The sequence below is a fragment of the Cyrtonyx montezumae genome, unplaced genomic scaffold (assembly GCF_038088225.1).
Source record: "Cyrtonyx montezumae isolate F1298 unplaced genomic scaffold, pur_monq_1.0 scaffold_8, whole genome shotgun sequence".
Classification (NCBI taxonomy): Eukaryota; Metazoa; Chordata; class Aves; order Galliformes; family Odontophoridae; genus Cyrtonyx; species Cyrtonyx montezumae.
Window position 1 is genome coordinate 58,095,504 of NW_027072089.1, and position 27,490 is coordinate 58,122,993.

The 27,490-nt window shown below is 35.2% G+C and overlaps 1 protein-coding gene across 1 annotated transcript in view; it reads right to left on the reverse strand.

Moving 5' to 3' along the window:
* GABBR2 (gamma-aminobutyric acid type B receptor subunit 2) overlaps positions 1–27,490 on the reverse strand; it is a 443,392-nt gene that overhangs the window by 186,864 nt on the left and 229,038 nt on the right. The window contains exon 8 of the mRNA XM_065753547.1: positions 4,584–4,644. Coding sequence (XP_065609619.1) covers positions 4,584–4,644 — 61 coding nt within the window. The remainder of the gene's footprint in view (positions 1–4,583; positions 4,645–27,490) is intronic.

Sequence of the window (27,490 nt, forward strand, 5' to 3'; positions counted from 1 at the left end):
ACAAAACAGAACCAAGATTAAATCACAAAAAGGAGGACTAGTAAATCTGAAATGCAATTTAGTTTTTTCACTCCCTTTATATGGACCTTATATCTGGATTGATAATACTCCTGTACTCTCAAAGGTTTAGTGTCAGTATCTGTAGGATATGATTCACAACTACTGTTGATCACCTACACAAACCCATCTTCCTTGTGTCTCTTTAAAGTGTTTCTTGTTCATCTCATTTATCTGTTATAGGTTTAACTCACACAGTGATCTTCATTTTCTCCTAGCACTATGATAATATTGCCTACTGTCATGGAACTAGGTCTCCAAGGGAAAATTTGGTCAAAAGCTCTTTATTGTAAAATTCCATTAGCTTGGGGATCCTATCAGACATTATAACTTTAGCACCTCTAACCTTGAACTGAAGGAACTTTATGTGCTGGCATAATCAGTGACAGAGCTATCAACTCCTGAAGAATCCAGCTATTTTTACTGGCCAGGAAAAATATAAATTTATTTTAAGTTATTATTGCTTTTGTTGAAACTAGCAAGTATTTATAGTTCATGTTCTAGATACAGATATAGTATATTCACATTCTGTTAAACAAATGGAATTCTGACTCTATTTTCCCCAAAGTTTGTACCTGATTATTCAAAAGTAAATCTTATTCTAAAAAAAAAAAAAAAAACAAACAAAAAAAACCCAACAAATAACATTCATAAGGTGATTTTTACTTTGGTGGTATGCTTTTGAGGCAGAGAAATTTTAATTGTGATTCTGGATATTTGACACCACAAATTCTATATTTGACATGCTATATCTTCAAACCTGATTTTTCAATGGTGTAGCTAAATATTTGGCATCTGATGAATTATATTCTTTCAGCATTGTTCACAGAAAGAAAATCCACAGACTAGTTCTGCATGAAATATACAGAAGAAGTAATAAATGTAAAAAAATATTGAAAGGCAGTTAATCACATTATTTTTATGAATTCTTAGTTAAGCAAGAACCAGAAAGTTGTTCAAGTCTGCCAAATAGAATTAAAAAAAGAAAAAATAGAAGGAAACTACATAGGCATGACCTATGCACATTTCAGTGCTACTTCCTTACAATTCAGCTTTACATTTACATCTATTCTAGCACCAAAGTCTTTTAGTTTTCCATGGTCTGTATGCAGCAACAGTTGCCAGGATCCTTTCTGCTTGCACTAGCCAAAAGATTTTGGCCATCTATTTCAGCTAGATGTTTGACAGTGAGAATATTGCTTTAATGGCATCAGTGGACAAAACCACTTCATTCGGAAAGATGCCAACTTCAAACATTACTTGGATATTTGAGCTAGACTGGCAGACTGCTCTTTATTTGCCAATATGGTAGGAGAATAAAATGCAGTTACATGTGCTTTGTGTCCTCCATGGCATACTATATCATTTCTGGGCGACAGACACAATCTATGCAGTAGTAAGCAGTTTGATCCCAACTATCCTTCGCACCATCTGTTTGACTGATTGCAAACCTAACAGAGGCTGAAAATGGGACACAACCAGTGTGAGTTTGGGAAAAGCTATATCTACCTTCAAAATTAAGGCAGCAATTCAAAATCTTATCACAGTGTATCATGCATACTGCAGTTACGCTCTGAGCTATCATGCACTGGCTTTCCCTTGCATAGTCTCCTTTTCCATATCCAAAGCATTTGCAAATAATCTCATTAGCACAAAGGTTCCCAGCAAGGATTTTGTGATTAAGAGGCCTGGGCAATTTTCCCTTTTCAATAGCTTGTTAAGCAGTTTGCAACTTGGAGCTTTCATTTTCCAGTAAAACATCCAACTAGATTCACTTTGAGCAATGCCCTTTGAAGTTGTGGAAAGGGTATTGCTCACTGCCCACTTTCTCATTTTTGTATCATTCTGCCTTTTCAGTTCTTGTCAGAATTGTCAGGCACGGTCTGTCTGATACTGTAGGAAACAGAAAATGAAACCCTTGAGTCCAACATAGACTGAGAGCTGTACTTCTGATCTGACAAATGAGAAACAACATCTCTGGCCAAGGAATCTTACTTCTCATATATGATTACCTGTTTACCCATTTTCTTTTTCTACAATGATTTCTTGGTGATATTCGTGCCCTTTCATTCAAAACATTCATAAAACTAAATTCTTGTAGATGAGGAAACGAGTGTTGAGGTACAGAACACTAATACTGTTGATTATATCTATGTTATGGTAATAAGCTACTAAAGCACTTAATGTATGTGATGCTCATAATTACCGTGAATTTCATTAAGAATTTATAATACATCATTGATGCAGTCTTTTTTCCAAGAAAATACAATTATTTCTATCATAGTTCATAAAAACTTAACTGACCGAGATACATATCTGTCTCAAGCCTGATTGCACATAAGAGTTATAACTACAAAGGAAAACTCCATTTACAAATCTATGTATTGGACTTAATTAGCTTATTTCCACTATTTGGAACTTTCCCAATAGCCTGTGATTTATTAGAAGTTAATGTAAATGTTTTGAAGAGCTTTCTAACCAATGTTTTAAAGATTTTAGTATTATTATTATTTTTTAGGAAATGAACAGTTTTTACAGTTATGTCACCATAATCATGACAGAGGAAGAGAAAAGGTTTTAACATCTGGAATATAATTTATACTTAAATATAAAGATTACTTCCAACTATTGCTCCTTATTTCTATTTCTCACAGTTTTTGGTAGTCATTTCTCTTCCAGAGTTAGTGAGAACAAAAGACAGACTTCAGATGTGTCTCTGGACTATAGCTTACAAGAGAAACAATCCAGTCATCCCCACGCACTTTTACAATAGGACATGCAAGTTACAAAGAAAATAAACAGGCTTTTTCCTGCAGGTTGATGGAAAATATTTGGTTGATGATAAAAATCCTGGATATGGGCCTGAATCAGTTCTGAAACAGCCATTATATAATAGCAAGGAATTATAAAATGGGTAGCTGACTCCTCTGTTCTTACTGACCAAATAGTATTTCAACTGATTGTAAAACCATAGTTGTTAAACAGCAGCTCTTGCAAGTCTGAAAAACATTATAGACTCACATTTGAAAGGATGGTAACAAAAATTTGTTTAAAATTAGCTATCTGGGACTTCAATTGCTTCTCCAGGTTACTTCCTAAGACGTTCGTCTCACCTTCCCATGATTCCACATCATATCACGAACGCACAGAGGGAATATGCCAAACTTCCTCCCACTCATGTACACTAGCAGGGTGCAGCTGCCTTAGGCAGGATGCAAAGGGCCTCCTTCAGACTTTTGAGGAATAAACATCTCTTGTAAAATCTCCTTGCAGTATTTACTCGTGATTCTTTCATGTTGCTGTAAACACTACTACTATGAAATAATGGGAAGTGGGGGAAGAGGAAGCAATAAATATTTATTGTTAGTGTTGAGCAACAATTTTTAGATTATATTATCATGAGATGAGGTCTGCAAAGTTTTAGTGGATAGAAATGCTTCAGGGAACATGAGATAATAGCATCAGTTGTAAATGTGAAGACAAAAGCAACCCATAAGATTGCTGCTGTAAATTAGAATGAGTAACAAATCCCCTCAAGTGCATTGCTGTTCATTAATAATAATGCCCATATAGCAGACAATTTCTACACAAAAGATGAGCCTTTGCAATTTGGTCAGCAGAATTACGTTTAAAGTGATCTTCATAAGAAAAAGAGCACATGCCTCTTGTGCGCTGAAAGCTATTTACCAGCTCCCTCTCACTTCTACTCTCACGAGACCACACAAATGCACCCTTCTCCAGTTTCATCTCTGTCTCAGACTAGAAAGAAAAACATTAATTGCGTTCTATGAACTGTAGAAACAACTATGACATGTCTTCTATGAATAACTGCTTTGACTGAAAACTTGACCAAGCAAGCACCTCATCCTAGCTGCAAACAATTCTTGACAGCTGCTGGTGTCTGCGACAAGGGTCTGCACTTGGGGCCTCTACTGCTGAGACTGCTCCCTGCAGAGCAGCAGCTCAGGCTGAGGGGACACAGGAGGCTTGGGGAGTTACACCACAGGGAGTGTTACCTCCAAAGAATGGGGTAATTGGTGTGTGTCCTTTACTTGCTGAGGGAGTGCCTCCTGAAAGATCTTCTGACAACCAGTTGCCAAATTCAAAAAGCAAACCTTCAGAGAGCACAGATGCTAACTTGAAAGATCTTAATAGCAAAAAACAGAAGTAAACTTCTCTAATAACAACAAAGCTTTTTAGATTCAGTTTCCAGAAACAACTGCATTAATCACTGGGTGCTTAGTGGATCAGTGCAGTTTTTCCAACATCTGTCTGTTACAGAGCAGTAGTTTCCATATGTGCATGGATTTCCTTCTAGGAAAGTACTTGGAAATGTCTCAGATAACTAAGGTTTCAAAATACAGTATTTCAACTCATATTATACAAGCTACATTGACACACCTTCAAAGCAGTTCATTTTAGAAATAATTATACATATTTAAATTGTTCTAAAATAATTGCAATTGAAACATAAGTTCAAAACTACACACTTAATTGTAATGAGAATAAAACTGATTGTAGCCTACCTTGGAATTGTGTAAATTTGATGGTTCCCATCCTCTCTCCATTCCTGAAAACAACTTGACCCTAAATAAAACAAATAAATGACTTAGATATTTCATAAATCATAATAAATAATAATAATATAATCATGATCATAATAAATCATAATAAATCATAAATCATATTTGAACATAATCAAAATACAACTGTATACTTGGTTTAAGTATGAAACAGTAGAAAATATTAAAGTCTTGTAAAATGTGCTGTGCAAGTATCACTTATTACAGATAACTATGGTCAACCCAATCTTACTCTTGATCCTTGGCTCTGTAACACAGTTACACTTTTCACAGTGTGGATAAATTATTTTTATTAAGCTTTCTGCCTTTTACTTTATCTCTGCTTATTCTTTTATTAAAAGACTATGGCATTTTAAATAGTAGACTACTGAAGTGCTATTTCTAGATTGCATCCAGCAGGAATCAACGCTATCATCCATGATGGTTGTTATCTAGGACTGCCATCTGCTATTGACAAGATAATATATCAGCTCATGGATGTTTCCGTACTTCTAGTGCAACTGGTTTTCTGGGCCATCCTTGCTTCTTTTAATATCACCCACATTGTCATCATTCAACAGGACAGCCATATTGCATATTTATCTACCAACTAGAGGGAAATATGTACATCCTCATTGACTTGTTTTGAAAATATCATCTGAAGGTAGATAAGATCTGAATGTTCTGAATAAATTAAAAAATTTGTGTAGAATTCAAGGAAAAAATTATCTGTATTTATATAAAAATTGAATTATTGAAAATAAAGATGTGGATGATGGCAATGACAGAGGAATAATTCATGAGAAATTGCCCCTGCTATCTGCAATACTATTCAACCACTTTCACTAAAGTTTACTGAATGTTAAAACATTATGTTAAAAAGTCAAATGTGTTATTAAAAGGAATAAAACTTTCTAAATAAAAAAATGTCCCGACATTGTCTTGTTTATTGTTCATAAACTCATGACTTAAGTTAAATGAAGATACAAAAAAAAAAAATTGAAATTTGCCATATATTCCACGTTATCCACCAAATAAATCTATTCTCAGAGACAGAATCAATAATAAACATACCAGTATGAATCTTCTAAGAAATCTCAAGTGCCATCCAAAACAATGACAGCACCTATTTATTACCCATGCATCAAAACAGCAACCACAACTGCAGTTACTGATTTCTTTGCTCCTGAGTAACACACTGCTTCATAACAACAAGTGACAAGAACTGACAGCACCTCAAGTAGTTTAAACCCCTCAAGACTTTAAAAATGCAGTGAGCTTAGAAGGAAAACACGGGTTTTCAGTGGGGCTCTATTTCAGTGTCTGCTGGGGTTACCTAATATTGCATTGCATATTCAGTTTTACCACATGGCAGAGTACTCCTCAAGAACACCAAGGAATTATACAAATACCAATCCCTTCATTTCAGTTTTACAGATGTTAACTGAAAACAGGAATAAGAAAGCAACTAAGATGCAACCACTGAGTAATTAATTTTAGCCATTATTTATTATTATTATTTAATAAGAGTTACTTTTAGGGTAAAATAACAGATAAATAGCAAATAAAATATTGTATTACTCTGGTTCTTAAACTGATACCAATGCCATAAAGAAATAAATGAACCAGTCTTTCAGAAATGTGTTTTGTAGAAATGATGGGCTGATTTATGGTATGAGAAGCACATTATAATCTGATGGTCTTCTATGGTCTGCATCAAGTCATTTCTTTGCCATTGAGATAACATGCCATAAGACTCAGCTAGACATTTGCTTTGTCATACTTGAGACCCATTTAAAATAGCGGGTGTTTGAATAACAGCTATTTCTAATATAAACTTAAAACTCTGGCTTTACAAAAGCAAATCTTAGTACTCTTATTTTTATCTCATCACATACTCTCTACGTGTGCCATCACAGACTGCAGTTTATGGTGTGACCCACCATAAGAACAAGACCATTTGAAATTTGGGTGAGTAACTGGTCAAACCGTTTACTTTCCATTGTGTTTTCTGCAATATTGACACTGCAATAGGCACAGTTAAGTGCTGATTAAAAAAGGGATCAGGGGTTGTATGGATGAGTTGTTCTTTCTAACAAAGAAGTAATAGACTGTCTTTTCAGAACGAGATTCTCAGATTCAGTGTTTCCCACTTGTAAGTATTTTACTTCAAGAGATGCAAAATATGGTCTCTGTCTTTTACAACCATTTCAATCAACAAGAAAAATTATGTTCACCTAGATCAAACCCCATATTTTACTCCTTTTTATATATATATATTTCTTTTGAAGTTATTTTCTTCACCAATTGTAGAAATGATGCTCAAGTAAACACTAGTTGTACAAGAACTCTGCCTTGCTCTGAGCTATGGAGAAGAATCATGGACAAGAACTGCTGCAACAGCAATTATTCCTGAAAAGCTCATGGGAAGGGAATAGAAAGTGTATTGCTTGAAGTATGATAAACAGCAATGAGAACAGAGGGTAGAAAAGAAGCTGAATTAGGTCAGTCTAGCACAGAGTATATGAAGTACGTTTCATTATTGCTAAAAGTTGTACAAGTTTGTGTTACGTTTATTCCTTTGTTTTGCTCAGTTTTTTTGTGTGGCATCACTGAACTCAGCATCTTTTCTTCTAATATCTGAGTTTTTGGAAAAAAAAAAAAAAAGCCACAGTGTTTTAATGTGCATTTCAAATGATGAAAAACAGAACTGCACCAAATATTTCAGTGGCATTAGTCTCACAATTGCTGCATACCAGAATATTTTCCTTGTTTCTTCTGCACACTACCTTCTTCCACATGCTCATTTTTTAAAAGCATAGCATTGATTTCTTTTCTACTTGTGTGTACTTGGTTATACAACATAACTGCATTTCATCTCATTACTAAAAAGACATCCCTATGTGTACAATAGGGATTCACTTTTTTTTTTTCCTGGAATTGATGCCTTTTTAAGCCATCAGTCCCTTACCTGTAATCAGAATAAAAAGTACACAGCAATCATCCTCTCATTCATATTATTCAACATTAGCTTTATTTTAAACACTTTGGTCTTCCCCTGTTATTGTAGCATTGGAATTCATTTGTCTATTCTTGAAAACTGCTGTTAAATGTGTTTTTATTTTTTCTTGGTTGACATAAAGTAGTTATCTTTACTATATTATGAACATATTAAGTTACTTCCTAGCTAGGGAGCACAAGTATTTATTCAAATTTTCTTTACATTCTCACTGACAGTTTTATTATTCTGCTCTGGACATAGGCCCATGCTAATACTGAAATACTGAGATCTGCAGCCAACCCATTTGTTATTCATGTCTTTAGCTTCCATCACTCCACAAAACGAGACTCTAGAACATTTCTAACTGCTTTCTCAGTCAGGGATAGGTCTGCACTACAACTGTCCCCTCATTTACTGAGGAAGTATTTCTGCAAAGTGTCTCAAGTACGGCATGCAGAGAAGTAAATAAATATTTCACGATTTTCTATATTATGCCAACAAAAAAAAAAAAAAAAACATCTTCTTTAGCTCACACATTTTCCAATGTGACAATTCTTTTTTTCTTGGGGGGGGGGGGGAATGGTTCTGCTTCAGTTTTCTCCACTGGACAGTAACCTTGGCTACTCTACCCTATATGGAGGTCATCTCCACACACAGTAGTAGTTTTTTCTTGAAATGCTCATAGCCTACACAGTCACATCAGTTCTAAACTGAATATCATTTTTTTTTTCCAAAAATTAAGTAATTCAGCCACTTCTGGGATTGTTTAGTTATATATGTTATATATGGTACAGTATTTAAGTAAATGCCTGCAGAAATACCTCAATAACAGTAGGATGACTAAGGCAGATGAAGTTGTAATTTTTATATAAACATAGTGCATTACTGTGCAAGAACATATTGGCAGATCTTATTAAATTGTCCCTTTAAGCTTTGTGACATATGCCGAAATGAAAGTGTTCTTTTGATCCTGCAGTGTCCTTACTGGACTAAATCCAGTAAGTCTAAGAGCCAAGGAGTGTGAAATATCCCAGGGTAACAAACTTGAGTGCTTGCCAACATTCAAAAGGGCAGGTACTGCTTTCCCATGTTGCGCCCAGCTGCACAGTCCTATACATTCCTTGTAGAAGTACAATATTCATCAAGTCCCTGAATGAGCTACTGTGACCTATTAAACATGCAAGATATATTCCATGATTTTTTAGTTTTTGTTGAGGAGGGAAATACTGTTTCTGAATGCCTTCTGCAGTCCCAGACCTAGAACCAGCAAAAAGTTGCAGCTGGGAGGAAGAAGCATGACTCCTTGTTGGTCCTAGATGCTTTCTGGTGTTTCTGGGAATCCATTTGCCTACTACTCACGTGTTACACATTCCAACATAGATTTACTCTTGCAGGACTCCTTATCCTTAAACATACCTTCCTGGCCACGTACTAAACAAGCTGGATCTTGGCGCCCCCACATCTAGGTGGTGAAGAGCTAAACACCATGATTCATAAACTCTTCAATCCTCCAAATGTGACTTTCAAGACAACAATAGCCCAACAAGCTTTTAGCAGTGCGTGTCTAATCTCACTTCTGAAATAACTTCCAGCTGAGGGCAGCTTGCATGCAACTCTTTTCTTTTACATCACCAAATTAGCCAGAGACAAACAGTCCTTGAGCATAGAGAGGCTGAGAGAGGGGGGAGAGGGTACAAGTCATACAGCAACAACAACACTGACATCTTCTACAAGGAAAAGTAGTGATCACCTCTGGAACAATGACAGGTGAAAAAAATTATAATGATCCCTAAAACCAACATCACTCCAGAATCCATGGATTATTCTCAGTCTCCTGTGGGTAAATACTTTCTGGAACATATAATAAAAGCTGCAGCTTTTCAAGTTTTAAGACTGTTTTCAGAGGAGATGTTTCTGTCAAGATTTTCAAGATCAAGTATTTAAATTTGAGATATTTTATGATCCACTGGGATTTTTTTTCCTGTTTTCTCTCATATGACATTTTCTAAAAGCTTCAGGTGACTAAACACTGGTGTCTGGAGAGCAGCAGTAGCAGTGCAGCTTAAAAAGCAGGTGTGAAGCACAGCTAAAAATCTGGTCTTGGCTAATGTTTTATAAATTAAGCATTACTACCACTCATCTAAATACATACTCATGTTCTAGCTACGAAAGAGCAAGCATAAATGGGCAGGAAAATTGAGCATCTTTGCTTCCAAACCTTAAATATTTGTCTTCTTAACAGAAATAATGCTTGAAAAAAATATTTGCAAATAAGTTTACTGAACATGAATTCATGGGCTTTGGAGAAAGAAGGTAGAGATGAAGGAAGACAAATGGATGAAATAAATAAAATGTACAGATGTTAATGGACAAATAGAACATCCAGAAATAAAAATATGATAATCATGACAGTGATAGAGAAGAAGAATGGAGAAATGGTGCTCATCAAATACCAAAACTAGGAAGCACTCACTGAAATTATTATGCTATTGGTTGAAACCAGAAAACTCATTTTAAAAAATAGTCCTGATTCCTTTTATTTGACAACAATTTGTTAAAAATTTGTTAACGTCACCTGTTATGAGTAGCCCACAGCATTGACCAATTGCGATCCTGAATAAATAGCAGTCTCTAAAAATTGAAACTAAAAATAATAATTAAGTTGACCTGAACAACCTGATCTAGTGGTTAGCAACCCTTCCCACAGCAGGGGCACTGGACATAGAATACCTTTAAGGTTCCTTAAAATCCAAGCCTTTCTGTGACCCTATGAAGAAAATATATTTTTGGTATGACTTATTTTCTATCTGTTATGAATCCAGTGAATAACACAATGCAGTAAGTTAGAGATAAGATGGTTCCTTTAGTAAGAACCATCTTAAATTAAATGCATTTCCCCAAAAGTTACCTTGAAATTGACTATACTTTACACCTCCTGGTATCACTCCTAATCATGATAAAAAATTACAAAGCTGGAAGAAAGAACAAATGAGGGCCTGCACCTTAAGTCTCAAATTTAAGATCTGAAACCTCAAGGTTACTTTAGAAAGAAGCAATAGGGTGTAAAAGCTTTGTGTGTCTATCATGTATCCTGAATCCAGGAGTAAGTAAAAAAAATATCCAAAAGTGCTGTACGTCCTACCATGACTCCATCATGCTGCCACTTAGCTCCTTCTAAAATAAAGAGTTCCAGTTTCTTTGGTCACTCCTAACTAGTTTTTTCCCACTTGCTTCAATTTTCTCATTTATTTCTCAAGAAAGCCTACTCATAAATGAAACAAACTATATCTTCTGAGAGGATGCTTTTAACTGTGTGGAGGGGTGCCACTATTCCTTTCTAGTAATTTGCTACTTCACCACATTTGTGGCAGTGGTTCATCATTCCTTTGTCAGGAAGGTGCAAGAGTCAGACAGGGAATGGACAGACTTTGTTTGGAAAGAGTTTATTTCCCCTCACTCAGGAGGATCCTCTGTTATCAACTGTCCATAGATAGAAGTCTGCTGTCATCAGCACATTGACATATAAGCCCAGACTAATCTATTCCATTAAAAGAATATTTGGATGCATGCATATAATTTTACACAGTTGTGGTTAAGTTCATAATGCAGTGGAAAGTGCAGCAGTGACAGCAGAGTAGCAAGGTTCCAAGCTGCAGGAAGCGAGGATTATGCTCAAATGCAACAGCCATAAAAACAGAAATGAAGGAAAGAAGCTAATTATCTTCAGAAGGCCTAAGGTACACAGGAATCTTCAGCAAAGTACCCTTGCCTCTGCCACCAACCCTTAAATGAGGTCTGGAAAGGGATGGATCCTGGCTCCACCCCTTTGGACACTCAGGTGCACTGTATGAACCTGAGCTCCCCCGGGTTGGTCCTGTCTTTCCAGGAGGTGCTCAATCATTGTTTTAGGCCATGACTTAGTGTTTCTGCTACAAGTTACATACAATTTTATACAACTGTGCTTAAGTGAGACATCATATTCAGAGATTTATTTATTTATTTGTTTTGCACAGCAAGCAGAAGCAGTGAATTTCTGAGCACACAGGGGCAAGTCTAAAGGAATACTGCTCTTGCGTAAGCACGTGGGGTTGAATGAGAAAAAAAGAAATTTCACATGCATGAAAACCATGCAGGAAATCAAACAGTATTGTACTTGCTGGACAGTGCAAAGGAAGAAAGAATAAACCAAGCAATGCTTTGTCACTCATGCTGGAGTGTGCTTTTAAACACTTATCTAGGTTTATGATTAGCAGTTAGTAAAATATGATCACAACTGACCAACATTTAAAAGCGGGACAAGAAAGAAATAAAAATAAAAATATATATTTGACAAACTATTTCACAATTTTTTTTTCTTCTTTTAATGCTTTGGAAACTAACACTGAAGTTGTTAGCAACAAATGCTTTCACATCTGGTGGTATAACTGAGTGCTGACTACCAATATTTAGCCAGTTTCCTGATTTATGAATGGGCTGTGATGCACAAGCTAAATAATGCCTTCACTCTGATGCAATCTCTATGAGATATTTGTAAAAACACTGATGTAAACAATCTGTCTTTCAGGATAGCAAGAGAAGAGGAAAAGGAAATAGTCTGTAGCATTTGTACTAGGAATTCAAAGCTTTTTCAGTGTGCATTGAATTCAAACTGCAGAGGTGATTTTTGGAACTGTTCTTCTGAGGTTGAACCCTGATGATTTCAGTTTCAAGTTCTGTGTATATGTAGAAACATCATGACAACATATTATATTATACCACTGATGCTGTTTTTTTTTTAATTCTGTTTTTGAAGGAATGAATTGAGGAGATGTCATAAAGACTTTTAAGGACACTATACTAAATAGCAGCGTTTTATATTCAAAAGTGTAATTTCAGATGATGTTCCTGAAGTCATTTCTTTAATTTTCTTCAAACTCCATTAATTCCAGTGAAGAAAACAACAGCACAGGCTGTATCTCATTTGCTCTGACAACGACCCAAAAGTGTGTAGGAGTCACTACCTACCCTCTGCGTACTTCTTTCTGCCCAGCCTGTCACATCTGCTGAGCACAGTACATTGCTTTGTTTACTACACTTTTTCTAATGGGAAGCCAGCTTATATTATTAGCAAGGTCTTTGCATCCAAAGCAGAGTGCATAGACACTACTCATGTGCAAGTGCTGACCACAGATATCTTCTGACCACTATCCTTCTAAGTGACAAGCTTTCATTCCAAATTGCCTTAATGAGGAAAAAAAAAAAGGCATACAGACCAGTCAGTATTACAAAACTGAATATCTGTTAGTTTTGGATGATTCTTGCTATTCGGTAGAGAAAAGACAGTGGTAGGAGACTCATTCCCAGTCTTCCACGGTCACTCTGCACAGGGAATTTCCCCTGTAGGCAGAAACATGAGTGGACAGAGGAAGGACAGGACAAAGGGAAATGGCTTTAAATTAAAACTAGATTATCTTAAAGGTTTCCACCAACGTAAGCCATTCTATGATTCTATGATTAACTTTATATACAGTTTCCAGTGACAGTCACTGAAATAGGCAGGTTTTCCACTTCATAACGGAGCAACAATAATCTAAACCTACATCAAGTTTCAAACAGCTGTTTATTTTAACTCAGTTGTAGTTTTAGCTTTGCTTAACAACTGTCAGAATTATTACACTATTTAAGATGATTTCTTAAATAAAACTAAAGAGCCTAGACTGAACTGCCATAGCATCTTTAGCATCAAATTCTGACCAAAATCTGCACTTAAGAGCATTGACCGCACTGGCTGGACAGAGAGATCTGAAAAGGTTCGGCAGTGACCGGAAGGAAGTCAAACCAACATATTTTTCACAAAATCAAATTAACTCCTTTTATCGTCCATTAATCCCTCAAGGTGTTTTAAATTGTGCCAACAGCCTGCAGAGTATCAGTGAGATAGAACTAGTGTATTTTTGAAACTTTAAAGATTTTCAATGCGTAGGCCTGGAGCAGTTGCACGGGGGAAAAGCATTATCCTCTATGTTCTCCGGAAAACAATCAGATTCAGAGAATTTGGAAGAGGAACAGTTCAGCCTAGGAATTATGAGTGATCAACTTCATGAATAGTTAGATTCTGCACACCTTAACAGCTTTCCAGCTGGCATATATCAGAGTTCTCAAAGGGGCAGCTCAGTCTAGGCACTATAGTGTTACTGCTTTGGGATCACTTTTCCCACATTTTCAGAAGACTAAGGTAAATACTTACTGATATTTAAATTCCTTCCTACTGTGATGGATTTTTTTTTTAAATATGAAAAACTTTGTATCTTTCATTTTAATCCTCTGCCTAAAATGAATTTAAAATCGCTGTTATACTAGAAAGTTGAGACATATATAAAGTGCAGATGTTTAACAGAGAAGCACTGTGTGGTGACAGGACAAAGGGAAGTGACCACAAACCTCTACTACAGATATGTTTTATCTGCCTTTATTACTCACACCTGTGAGACTGCTGTATACAGTTATGCCAAATCCAGGCTACATTTCTGTCTCGCTCCAGTTTATAGGAGGGAGATTTCCCATGTGCTCAGAGAGGTCAACATCTTGCCAGTGAGGTAGAGCTGACAAGCACGCATAATCCAAAGAAGAGAGAACCTGAACTTTAAGTCTTTAGTTTGATTACATACATTCAGTAACATGTAGTGTGAATGATGTCCAACTCATGTAATTAAATTGTGCAGGGTAAGTTTGCATCATATCACTTGCTCATAAAGCGATGAAAGCTAATGTTTGGCAATTTTTCAGAATGACACACTTCTGCTATTTAATAACTAAGACTATTTGACATTAGGAATGACTTAAAAAAAAAAGGTAAAGACATCTTAAAAGTACAAAAAGAAAAATAAAAAAGTACTGGAAAACAAAAGGAACATAAAATTTTCTCACATTGAATAAGGACTTAGAATCCCCTTTCCTGTTCTCAGAATATTTCCTTTGAAAAGGAATATTTATTTTTTCTATTTAAAAAATGTAAAAACAATTATCTGTATGTTTTTGAAAACATTTCATAAGGTATTTAAGTACCTGGAAAAAAAAAATATTTGTCTATCTGATTTATGTAAATCAGAAGGCTGATTCATGGTGGCACTATCTAGAGAATATCACTCAAAAGCACAAATAATTTTGATTGACTCATAATTGCACTTCTTAGAGAATAAAGTGTACAACTGTAAAATTGCCTATCCATTTTCCTAACATTCATTCAAAAACAGTCTGAATTTAATTGAATAAAAGTTTATGTGTCCTGCTTCACCCAGATTAGTATCCTAACAGCAGTGCCCCTACCCCTGCCTCCATCTGAGCTGGGCTAAATTGCTGGTCTGTTATGAGCCCCAGCAGTTTGCAACTGAACAAGCTGATGCCTACGCTATCAGAGTTTCAGCTCTCGCAGAAGGAAATCCTTGAAGCTCTCTTGTGCAGAACTTGATAAACTGAATCAGTTAGGGCAAGATCTTTGAAAGCCAATTTGGAGGCACAGCTCTCACTATGCACATTTCCCCCTTCTCCAGAAAAGAGGAGATTGCCTTGTAGTCAAAACTCTTCTGGGCCAATGTCAATATAGAAACCTGCTATCTTATCAGTTTGGCTGCTTTCTTGAGCCTTCCTTGAAAGATCAGATCTTCAAGGTCCATGAACTACTTTAATCGAATAAAATGCAGTGGAAAAAAAAACAAACAACCTTGTTTAAAAATACATTATTTTTGATCTTTCTAGAAAATATCCAATAATACAAGTTCGGAATAAGTACAATACGTTGAAGCTCACACTGACATTTCAATTTTGGCACTTCTGTATGATGCTTCTGGCTTCCCAAAGAGGACTACATGGAGAAATACAGCAATAATAGCTAGACACTCTGAAGGAAGATAAAGGAGATTCCATTATTTTCTATGGCTATCTTCTGTATTGTAATATTTTCCTTCTCTTTGTTAACACACTCACAATGAATCAAATGGAGCTAAATTTCTTTCTAATACTTTGACAAACTGCACCATTCTGCACAGTAGGAGCTGAACTAGTATCCAAAGCTACCTAAAAATCCATTGCTTTTTTAAAAAAAATTGTCATTAATCCGATATGCTAAATGACCAAGTGTATGGCATTCATATCACGTATGAAGTTTTCCAAAATAATTAATGAGAAGTCTTTTATTTCATCTGTCTCAAGTGAAAGTGGTATTAGAATAAAAAAGTATTTCTCTGCCACTGGCATTTAATGAATATTAATGATGTTTTGCACTACATTGCAGTGATCTGACAATGTTGAATTCCAGCTAGAAGGATACAGCACTTAAAAGGAGAATCTACTCCTTCTTTCTATCACTCATAAAAGGAATTAATAATTGTAAATCAGCTAACCCAAACAATTGCTTCTCAAATTAGATCGTATTTTATCTTCTCATTTTAAGCTGAAAAAGAGCCTCTTAATTTGCAGCAAAAACCATCTTCAAAACACTAATAATATGAACCTTTCAATTAAATATTTGTAAAGCTATTTTATGCACAGTACTAATGCTGACTAATCAAAGTGTACATTATTAATGGACAAGAAAGAAATCATTGCAATAATGGAAATCTTATTAGCATATAAATTATCTTGTTTTTAAGAGCTTAGAATAATCTTATGAGAAGTATACCTCATAAGAGATTGTTTCTCTTGAGCCATTAGATCAAGTCAACTTCCTTGGAAGCCCACTTTACTGTGTTTCTTGCTCAATTAAAAATTATCCCTAGACAGGAATTAATAGAAAATGATTTGGAAGATTCTGCTAAGATCTGGGTACCAGATTGTACTGTTGGGCTATATTACTCTCCAGCTAAAGAGAGGAATTTAGAAAGCTTTTGGGGATCATCAAGTCCAATCTCCCTGCTAAAGCAGGTTGCCTGTATGTTTACATAGATAGTGGTGGAACTACTGATGAAGTTGCATCTAGTTTCAAACCTTTTTATATATAACTTCCAAAAGATTATTAAAATTCTATTTGAAGGGTATGTGTGGGGAAAACATTAATGTCTCCCGCAATTCTAATCTGCATTTGATCAACAGTAGCATAAGAAATATCTGAAGTCTTCTAATGACATCACTGAAGTCTAATTGATACAAATTTCTGTTTCAAGATAGCATTTATTTTGTCTTTTCTGTCAAGATCAATCAAAATAATGACTATTTTTAATTGGAATACGCACTTACAGCAAGGGATAAATCAGAATTTTTCTGAGTCTGTTTAAAATTCATTCCAGTGGAAGTCTTTCCACCAAGATTTGAATTACAGAAGTATTCCCATGGAAAATAATGGGCTAAATATTCTAGATCACACCTAAGACAGAGAAGAAACTTTCTTATTATCTTTCAGTGAGAAAGATGAGCCCTTTATTTTTTTTATGTGGACTACCATAGGCTCCTGTAAACTCTTTGTCCAAACAAAATGCATTTTACCTATGGTCACATATTTACATGAAATTTGTAGCCAAAACCAGCTACTGTCCTTATTCAGCAGCAAATGAAGATGATGATCAGGTGAGCATAAAATATTCCCATCTTTAAAATGTATAAGGTACGAAAGTGTATATAAAAACTAGTATGTTTTCATCACAAATCCACTGAATATTACATACACAAGAGGAGTTGGGGTAATTGTGGATAAAGTATTTTCCATTTTCATTGTTCCTATTCAATGAAATCATTGTAAATTCTAGGTAGTATATTAGCCTAGAATGTAATAGTTATCTAGCAGCTAGTATTCTGTTTGTATTTTTTTTAATTACATAATTTTCACTAAAATCTTTCTTTTCATCATAAAGTTTGGTAAACAAATAGTTCCAGTTATAGCTTGAGATGAAGCATCTTTATCTAAGCAAAACTTGTTAGGAAAACCAAATTCATTGGAAATGCACAGACTTCTATTGGAGCTTTACTTAAATTTATTTTTTGTACACAAAATGCTAAAATCCTCTTGCCAATAGGTATTATGATAATACTACACTTTTTATTAATGTGTGTACTAAGACAAATTAAGATTGTCTGATCAGTCAATTACTCTTGGTGTATCTCAGAATGGTTCTAATCAGGAACATGTGCTCTCAGTTTACAACTTTAGCCCATCTCACAATGAATTGAACATACTGTTGTTGTAAACCTTTAGTGATTCTTCGTCCATTTCCTACTATCTGTCTCTTTTACCCAATGTTGTAGAAGAAAATCAATTAAACAAAAAATTTGCTCAACAGTTGAAATAAACAACAAATTTACTGTAAATAGGACACATTTAAATGAGTTACTGTCTTGGTTACTTCTCTTCTGGTTAGTTCTCTACTACTTCCCCCATCTCACTCACAAACAACTAAGATCTTTAGCAATCCAGCAAAAATTTCAAGTTTTGCCAAATGCGGCTGTTCATTTAAATGTGCCACAAATGCAAGAAAGGTTTTTCATGCAGACACATTAAATTTTTTAGGCTACTGGTTACACTTATAAGATAGTCCACAGTACTGGGGGGCTGATGTTGCCCCAGAAATCAAACCATCCCACCATTTAACAGGTAAACTACCACAGCTTCTCACAGCACATCCCTTCACTCCTTCAGAAGTAGTACTTAAAGCAAGCCTGCAGAGGACTCAGTACTGATTCACACGTGACAGCCTAAAGCTACAGCTGCAGGGTTATTTTACTTGCACACTGAGCAAAAACTCCTCAAGAAAGTACTTATTTTCAGACTCTCCATTCCCACCAGCGTGCAGCTAAGTGTTCAGCACAGAGGGTTTGCTGATATCAGAAGAGTGAAAAAGAACCAGTGAGACAAAGTGGAAAGAAACAAGGAACAGGCCTGAAACCAGAATGTAACACACTTTCCTTAAAAGATAAAAGATCTTTTTCCTTTCATAACCTGGATCACTAACCTGAAGAGAATTTTAACCTCTTCTATTCAAGCATACAATGTCATTTGGTTTTTCTTATTTTATTTTCACATATTTTAGTAGGCCATATAGGGACATATGCCCTTTAAAAAGAAAAAGGATGGTTTGAAAATTAAATCATCTTAAAACTTATACTTAACAATTGCTCAAAAAACAAATCAGGTTAATCATGTTTAATTTTTTCAAGTAGAGAGATTATAAAAACAGCATTTGCCAACAGCTCCCACAAAGTAACATACAATGCACAGATTTCCTACAGAAGCAGCAGGAACAATCTTATCTGTTTCACCTGTTGTGTTAACTCTTGATAACTTATTTTTGGCTTTGGAGGGTGTTTTCTACTCCAACTAAAAGCATCTTACAATCTACCCAAGTAGAATGGGTAGTAGGATTATCAGTGCTTTTGGGGGAAATTTAGACATATCCAAACTTTGAAGAAAAGATCGGTATTTTTTAATTTTAAATGCCTGTGATTAGTGAGTACAAATGCATAGCAATTACTGTACATTTTAGAAGTACTATATATAGCAAATATCCGAACTGCTCAAATGCGTTGCCCTGTTAATATTAGAGATTTACTGAATGAACTCTATCAGTAAAGGTATGAAGGACTTTGCAACCTTCTTTACCACATAGAATCATGCAGGAGCTGATGCCAGCTCTTGCTATATGTATTAGTTTTACTCTTCTGAAGCTATTTATAAGATTAAATAAACAAAAACTTCAGGGTTCAGGAACATCGACAGCAAAAGAAAGCAGTGTTTACAGTGATGTGAGGGAGAGCTAAACAAACTAATGTTTAGTCTAGAAGCAACAGTGAAAAATGGTATGGAGGTGAAGTGAAGGTGCCTGTGTCAGCTGGGAGCTGTCTTTGGGATGCCCTGCACTGAGAAAATTTGTCACTCACAAACACTGCAATTCCAGAAAGATGTGAATTAATGAAAGTTAGGAAGCCACAGTACAAAAGCAGCTATTGCCAAAATCATGCAGGTCAAGTACTGCTTCCTCCCTCAGATCACATTTAAATCAAAGTTCTACTCATTGCCACTTCTTAACATATGCACTAGGAGAAGAATTTAAAGCTAATAAGGACATAGGAATTAATTTCCTGTCAAGGATTAAGATCTTTCCATCTACAAAGAATGGCTGAATAACAAACAAAAAGAGATATTGCCACAAATGTTTGAAGGAAGCAATAAAGAATCTTGTATGTACAGAGGAAAGAGAAAAAGACAGTGCCAATGTGGAATAAAATAGAGATGATGGAAAAGAGCAAAACATGCACACAGGGCTTCAGAGATGTGCAGCACAGTGTCTGGAAAGCAAACCATGCACATTTCAATAACTACCATCAGTGTTTAAATAAAATGGATAGTGTACATTCCAAAGGTAAATTGTGCCTTATTTTGGCTGTGAAATAAATATCACAGGTTAAAAGGACCTGAAATTAAAACTGTATTTACCTAAGAGGTTGTGGTTACTGCATGGAACATTTTTCATTGCTAGAACTGAAAGACAACTGGAACAACAAGAACAGAATTGTGTGAATGTAAGAGATTAAATACTCCATTATGGTGAGAAAATTCTTTCATTTGAATGAACTTTAGAGAAAGTACTTTGGTAGAAAAAGAATGCCATTCCTCTTTTTGCACCTCCTAAGTTCTCATTAAAGCATGAGGGAATTGCCATGTTCCTGATTTTTTCACTTTGCTCCCCTTTCCATATACACTTCACTGAATGGATTACACTGATGACTCACAGGGCACTGGACCAAGTTCATTCCTGGCTACTATTTCCTATGTACTATTACTATTTACTATTTCCTATTTTCCTATGCCTGGCATTACTGAAAATTGTGGAAAGTGGTCTGAGATGTACTCATACGAAGGATGAAAGAGAAAATAAGATTGTAGTATTATATTCTGCTTGTATCAAATATGACTGCATTTTTTTGTCTGATTCCATGGTTTATCTATCTTAAAAAGCATTTGGAGAACTAAGAAAATACAGCCAACCTGACATTACAGTTGTTATTGCAATTCTGTTATTTCCATTTGATACTACTTTTATAACTGCTAAGATCAAAATATACATACAGTTTGCAAAAGCATAACACTCAACATCTCTGCTAACACCATTGTTTGGGTTGTAGCACTGCATCACGTGTCATTCAGAGAAGAGAATAGTATGTCATAAACTAGATTTTTATCTGTGACAAGCCCCCCAGGCTGTGGCATGCCTTTATTGAAAAGCCCAAGTCTGACAAGCCTTTAATTTCACTGAGATGCACATTAAAAATTGTATAATACTCACATTTTATATAGCAAGTTTATTCTTCTTGCTGCTAGGCTTTGTGTTATTGCAAAACAGTTCCACAAAGAGAGGGTCCAAACATTAACTCACTATGGGAAGTGTTTCTTTTACCTGGACACAGACTATCATGAAAAACAAAGAACTTACTCTTTTAAGACTTGATTCAAAACAGCCTTATGCCAGCCCATTTGGAATACACATGCTTAATATTCAGAATGCTCTTAAGCACTTTACTTTATCAAAGCCTAAGAGAAAGAGCAGTATAAACAGTCTGAAAGCCTTGGGGAAAATACATTGTATAATTCAACTTTTCTACTTTCAATATTTTAAAGTATCGTTATTAAGAAGTAGAGGAATATTCTACATTTTTTAAGCACCTTTTTACATGCCTCATCTTCTCTTGATTTATGCTGGAAGAAAAATGCTGTTTTACATTTGTAAACTGGCAACAGGGAGGGTCTTCCAGCTCTGTTGTAATATTTATATAGAATTCTTTCTAATGTCACCCCCTGTGAATGTTTGACCAATTTCCCAATTTGTCAGAATGGTTAGTCAGAATATCCTGAATGTATAAGGCAGATGATCTGATTATCCTATCCCCCTTCCTGTGGAATCACTACAGATTTATCAGTACAGTACAATATGTTTAGATACGTACTATATTATTAGTTATCCAAGAAAATCAATATTCTAGGTGCTTATCTGCATCTTTACTTGCCCATTTTTAACAGCTGACATTTACTACACAAACTATGCAACTACACAAACATGCACTACACAGTACATACAAAGATGCACTACACAAACACAGCAATCTAAAATGACCAGATCTTAAAAGCTCAAAATGTCCAAAATAAATAAATAAATACATAAATAAAACATCTAAAAGGAAATAACTGGAGAGGTACTTATGCTTTCCCTCCTTTCTTCCTTCCGTGTATCGCCTACTACACCTGCAGTAACAGATACAGAAATTTATGAGCCTAGTGACTCAGACGCCAGTACTTAAGGTTTTAGAGGAAAGTGTGCTTACTATTCATGATATACAAAACTTATCCAAATTATTTCTGAACAGCATCTACAGGAATTTCTTTTCACACTCATACACCTTTACCTGTAGCCCAGAAGCAGCTCAGATCTGCATTAGAAGTGCCCTCTACCAGGTGACATCCCTTACCTGACAGCTATGGGTCACCTCAAAGTGGGTAAATGGTTGCTGCTCTGTCCCTTGGGACTTAACAGCTGTGTTTTTAGCCCTTAAGTAGAGGAAAAATTTGGTCTTCTGCAATGCTAGGAAATACCTGCCATGAGACAATGGTTGAGAGAAGGTAACAAATACAGAAGTCGTAAATGTTAATATGAAAAATACTAGATAATAGTTTTAAAACTTACTGTGTACCTGTCTAGAATAAATGCCATTATAATACTTTAACTTTCCTGTATTTCACTAAATACTTGCAGGCTCCAAGAATTCTATTTGCAACTAGAGCATCTCTCCAAGGAAGAAAACTAGTTCATCATAGAAATCACGACTGCCAGAAAAGAGGAGCAGTGATGTATGAAAGTATAACCCATTGAACATCAGACCTGACAACCTCAGAGCATCTCCAGGCTAAGTCAGCTAATAACACCATTTTTAATATTTCAGCTAAATTCATAACACTCAGCAAAATTCTACATTCAAGTTTAGGAATATTTTTGCCTTAAGCTGTCATGAAGTTTAACAGTATGTTAACTGGTGAAGCTAAAATCTCAGAAGTACTGCAGTATGAACAGAGAATTATTTATTTATTGCGGAAGAAAGTTAAAAAGTACATTGCAAAATATTTCTCTAGGGAAAATTTTGCTCTTTGGTGCACATAAAAATTCCCATCAGCCTAAATTCCAATTTTTGTAATGTCAATGTGGGTCACTTTCACTGAAGACAAAAAACAAGACTCCTTTTGTTAAGCATTTTTAAATTGCCTATAGATGGGGCAACCTAGATGAAAACAAAACATAAATTAAAAGATTGCCATGCAACTACTGAGCAATGGAAATAGTCCAATTAACTTAAATCAATCTATCTTTGTAAATATTACAGTGTATCCAGAACAGTAATGTAAAGGATAAAAAAAGGCATGTTGAAATGTACAAAATTTAATATTTAAATTTATATTTGTCCTTGTCTTAAAGAAGGTGACTTTAAGGTTTGGACATATTTAGAAATATATTTATCATCTATATGATAACTCTCTACTCTATACTTACTATATTTCTATAAGTATGCTTACTCTCTATACTTACTATAATGCTAAACATACACTGAGATTTTAGAGTAGTACAATTGCAGCTCTACAAATAGTAAACAACTAATTCTGAAGATTTTCATGAAGTGGTTTATAAATAGTCCTCCTATTGCTTCAACCTCCATAATACAATCTGTACTTTCTCAAGATTCCTCTTTTATCTCTTTTCCAAATTACTATTTCATATTTCCAAGTATCTGATGCCCAGTTAAGAGTTATACTTTCATGACAGAAGAATATGTATAACCAGCACAATGGATCGCTAAAATATTCAGCATTATTATAATTTACAAAATCTGCACTAGCAGTTACAGCCCTTTATAGGCATCAGTAGATGTTACATTGTAAATTGCTGTACTCCAACACATTATTTCAATTGCTCATAGTTATTTGATATCTGAGTCATGTAATTCCACACAGTACTCTATCTAGCAACATTCTACAAATGCGACTGAAAAAACTCATGTCTAATCATTCATTGCTAACTTACAGCACTACAACTGATCAGCACTCTCAAAATGTATTCATTAATTCTAGAAAGCATTTCAGAAGCAATTTTTTTCTTTTAATTTACAGTGAGTGAAAAGGATTTTAGAACATTTTTAGTTATATCCAAAAGTTAGATATTAAAGCAGTTTGCTAGGTAAGAATCTCTTCCCACTCATGATTAAGTTAAGAAATTTACCACTGACTGCAAAAGGAATGGGATAAAACCAGTAAAATCTTACTATATTTTGCCTTCACAGTGAAATAATGATAAAATATAATGTCTAATAAAAGAAGTTACAGGAGTAATAATACTAAAACACCATTTTGCATCTTTATAGCATTTATGGTTCCAAAAAGTCCTGATGTAAAACTAGTAAATAAAATCTTCCTTATCCATCTGAAATCTCAGGGAAAGCTTTAGGTATACAGAATGGAATTACTCATGCTGGAATGATCCCAAGGCAGCAGGGCTAACATCTGTTCCAGTGGAAAATAAGACAAGATCTGCAAAATCCTCAGGCACTCAGGAATTCAGTTTTATACCACCTCGAAAATATATTCTCTCTATAAGCATAGTGTTTTTTAAATCTAGATTCATAGCTGAAAAGCATTCATATCTCAAATTCTGAGCTAACTCGGGTACTTCTGCAGTGTTCACTTCTAGGAGAGGAACAAGAATGCAGACAGAGGAGGGAATTTGCTGTCTGAGGCTGATACAGGGTAATTAATCTTGCTTCTCCAACCACTGAGCACGCTGAGAGCATAACTGCAACTGAAAGCTGAGGTATGTTTGGTAAATTTCATCCCCAAACCACTGGGCAGCTGATGGCTTGGGCATATCCAGGGAAGGCATCTTTGGCTGTAATTTCAAATGGAGCCATAGCAGATAGAAGCAGCAGCATCTGTAAATTCACCATACAGTACTATTTCTTCTCTTAGCAACACCAAATGCAGGAATAACTATACCACTGGAAATCATTGTTAATATGGAAGGTTCTTAATTCATAGGTTTTTGCCCATGCATGATTGTATCAACTGCAAAAATCTCACCTGGAGACAATTCAGTTGTGCCCATACCAGCCTCTATTTGATTCATAGACCATCTGCCAACTAACCATAAAAAAGCTTATTTGGCTCTTCAAGACCATCATGCTCCATCTAGTGTATACTTACAAGGCCCATCTAGTAACCAAATGGCCCATACAGACAAGTCTGTATCGGACATATTTCTATGGAATTAATATCATCTGTTATTGCTCTACTCTTCAACAAGAACAGTAAAATAGGCTTCAAGAAAAGCACAGCCATGTGAGATGGTGTTCATTAAACTCTATGCACCATTAAATAAATCAGAAGGTACACTGCAGAATCGAAATTCGTAACTGCTAGGTGATGTAGATTGTATAAAAGCCTTCTAGGAAATCTATTCCTTTCTGATTATATTTTCTTAAATACACCTTTTTTTTTTCTTTTTTTTCTTTTTCTTTTTTTTTTAATTCCAGACTTACTATTGGCAAATAAATAAATAATAAAAAATAATAAAGATTAATAAAAAATTGTAAGGACCATAGCTATGGATTTGATGATCCCTCTCTCAGGACTTCCCCATCCAGATCCCACCCCCTTCTGACCCTTCCTCCACCCTGTCCACTTAGTATCTCTTGGGGCTTTGCTTATCCCTGCTGCCCAGATTGTACAACACAGATTGTAACATCCACCTGGCATACTTATCATCATGATGAACAGTTCTTCCACGTATGGCTGGAAATTTCTACTTCTTCATGAAGTTCAGTATCGCCCTTGCAGGTGATAATACTAGAAACAGGCTTGAAATAATTTTTACCTGTGCTATGTAATCATAAAATGCATAAAATGATTTGCCTTAACTTGAACTTAATTTATATAATTTAATTATTAATAAAGAAAAGTTTCATTCTGAACATTGTTACAGTTTGAAACAGCACAGGTACATTGATTTTAACTTTGAAATACGTTTAACTCATTTAAATGAATGGTCAAATCCACCAAAAATGCTAGCTGTGTGAGCCACTTTTCATCTTCCAGTTCAGGTACAAGTTTTCCTTGAGTTCACTACTGACTTGATTTCGTTTTGCAAATTATAAAATCTTTTTAGTATTTTACCCCAATTTAAACACTTCAGAAAACTAAATGACGTCCCCATAATCAGCACCCATACTTCTAAGGAATTCCTGGAACTGGCAATGATTCAATCCCTTGGACTTTATGAAATTCACAGCTTTGATGGTGATTTGCACAACATTATCCATTTTTAATGCTTTTGCACATAATTTTTTTTTATGTTACAATGCAGCAATACTTCATCAAAAGTCAGTTGCTGGCAGAAATTGCATCATCTTCTATTAAATATATAAATCCCTCTTTTTCCCAGCTGTTGCCTGGGCACCATCAGTAGCCATACCAGATATCTTGACAAGGGTTAAAGAAAATCACTTTAATGTAATTTTTACTGCTTCATACGGATCAAGAGATTAGTAGAGTCTTTTAATGGTACCAGTGACATTATATTCATTATTAATATTTCTAATAAAAATAGTAAGTTGAACCACATCTGTAGCATCAATACTTTCATCTATTGACAAAGCATGAAATTTGAAATGAGCAGCTTTACTCTCCAAATTTCTTTTGATAGATTTTCTGTCTTCAGTTCAAGACAGAGGAAGCTAAGAGATGCTATCCAGAGCTTATAGAAAAGGTCTTATTAGTTGTGCTGTAAATGTATGTTATTCATTTATTTTCATCAAATATACACCTAATAGAATGACAGAGGCAGTAATGTGTTCTACAACTTCAGACAAAAGTCTTTGTTTATTGCCACCTACTATATCTATGAAATCAACTGCTGATTAGCTTGAGGGCTAATCTTGAAATGGCATAGTTAATCTCAGCTTTCACTTTGGAAAGTTTGTGTTTCCTTCTGTATGCAGTTTCCTAAAGAGCAAGCATTAATAATGACCCTATACTAACTTGCTGATGGCTTACTTTAGCAGCTCTCTATATGAATGGACATTTATTTCCTAACCAAATTGGTTGTACCAAAAGCAGATAATCTCCCCAACCCACTGTACCACTCTCAGTTTGCTCATCTGAGTTGGATAACGCAGTGGAAGCCAGGAGGGAGTAAGAAAGTAAGAGGTCTCACTGGGGGAAGCTGAGATTCAAGGTTTGTATAGGAGGCCATTCAAAAAGCCAGACCCCAAGTTTTTGTGTTACACGAGAAATCCTGTAACAGGAAGAACATTCTGAAAAAGGGAAAGGAAACACAAGGCATTAAGTTATAACTGGTTCACACTCATAACCTGTGGGGTTAGGTGTGGAAAAAACTGAGATCTGCTAATAATTGGGCAGGATTATGAGCAGAGATGTGTATATATATATATATATATATATATGTGTATGTGTGTAGCATCTTAACTGCATTTTCCTAGATTATTGAACTCCTTCAAAACACCCATTTATGGATAATGACTTCTTTTCATAGTTTTAAGCATTTCACTGCACACTAGACCCTCTCCTCCTTTTTTTATAGAATTAAATATACCTTGAAAGCACAATCCTAGATCAACAAGGAGCTACTTTACTAAAATTCCTGCCCTCTCCCAGCTCTTTTACTGTCTTCTCTGACTCAGCCATGGCAAGATAAAAGAGAAAATTAGACTCTAGGTATAAATAACACTTGAGGGCTGATATGGAACTATTAATGCAAAATTGATTGCAGCGATCAATGCCACTACAGAAATGCTTGTTAGACTCGCTTATTAAGCATAAGTTCTCTTGGCTAAAGTCCTAATTGATTCAGTCTGATTC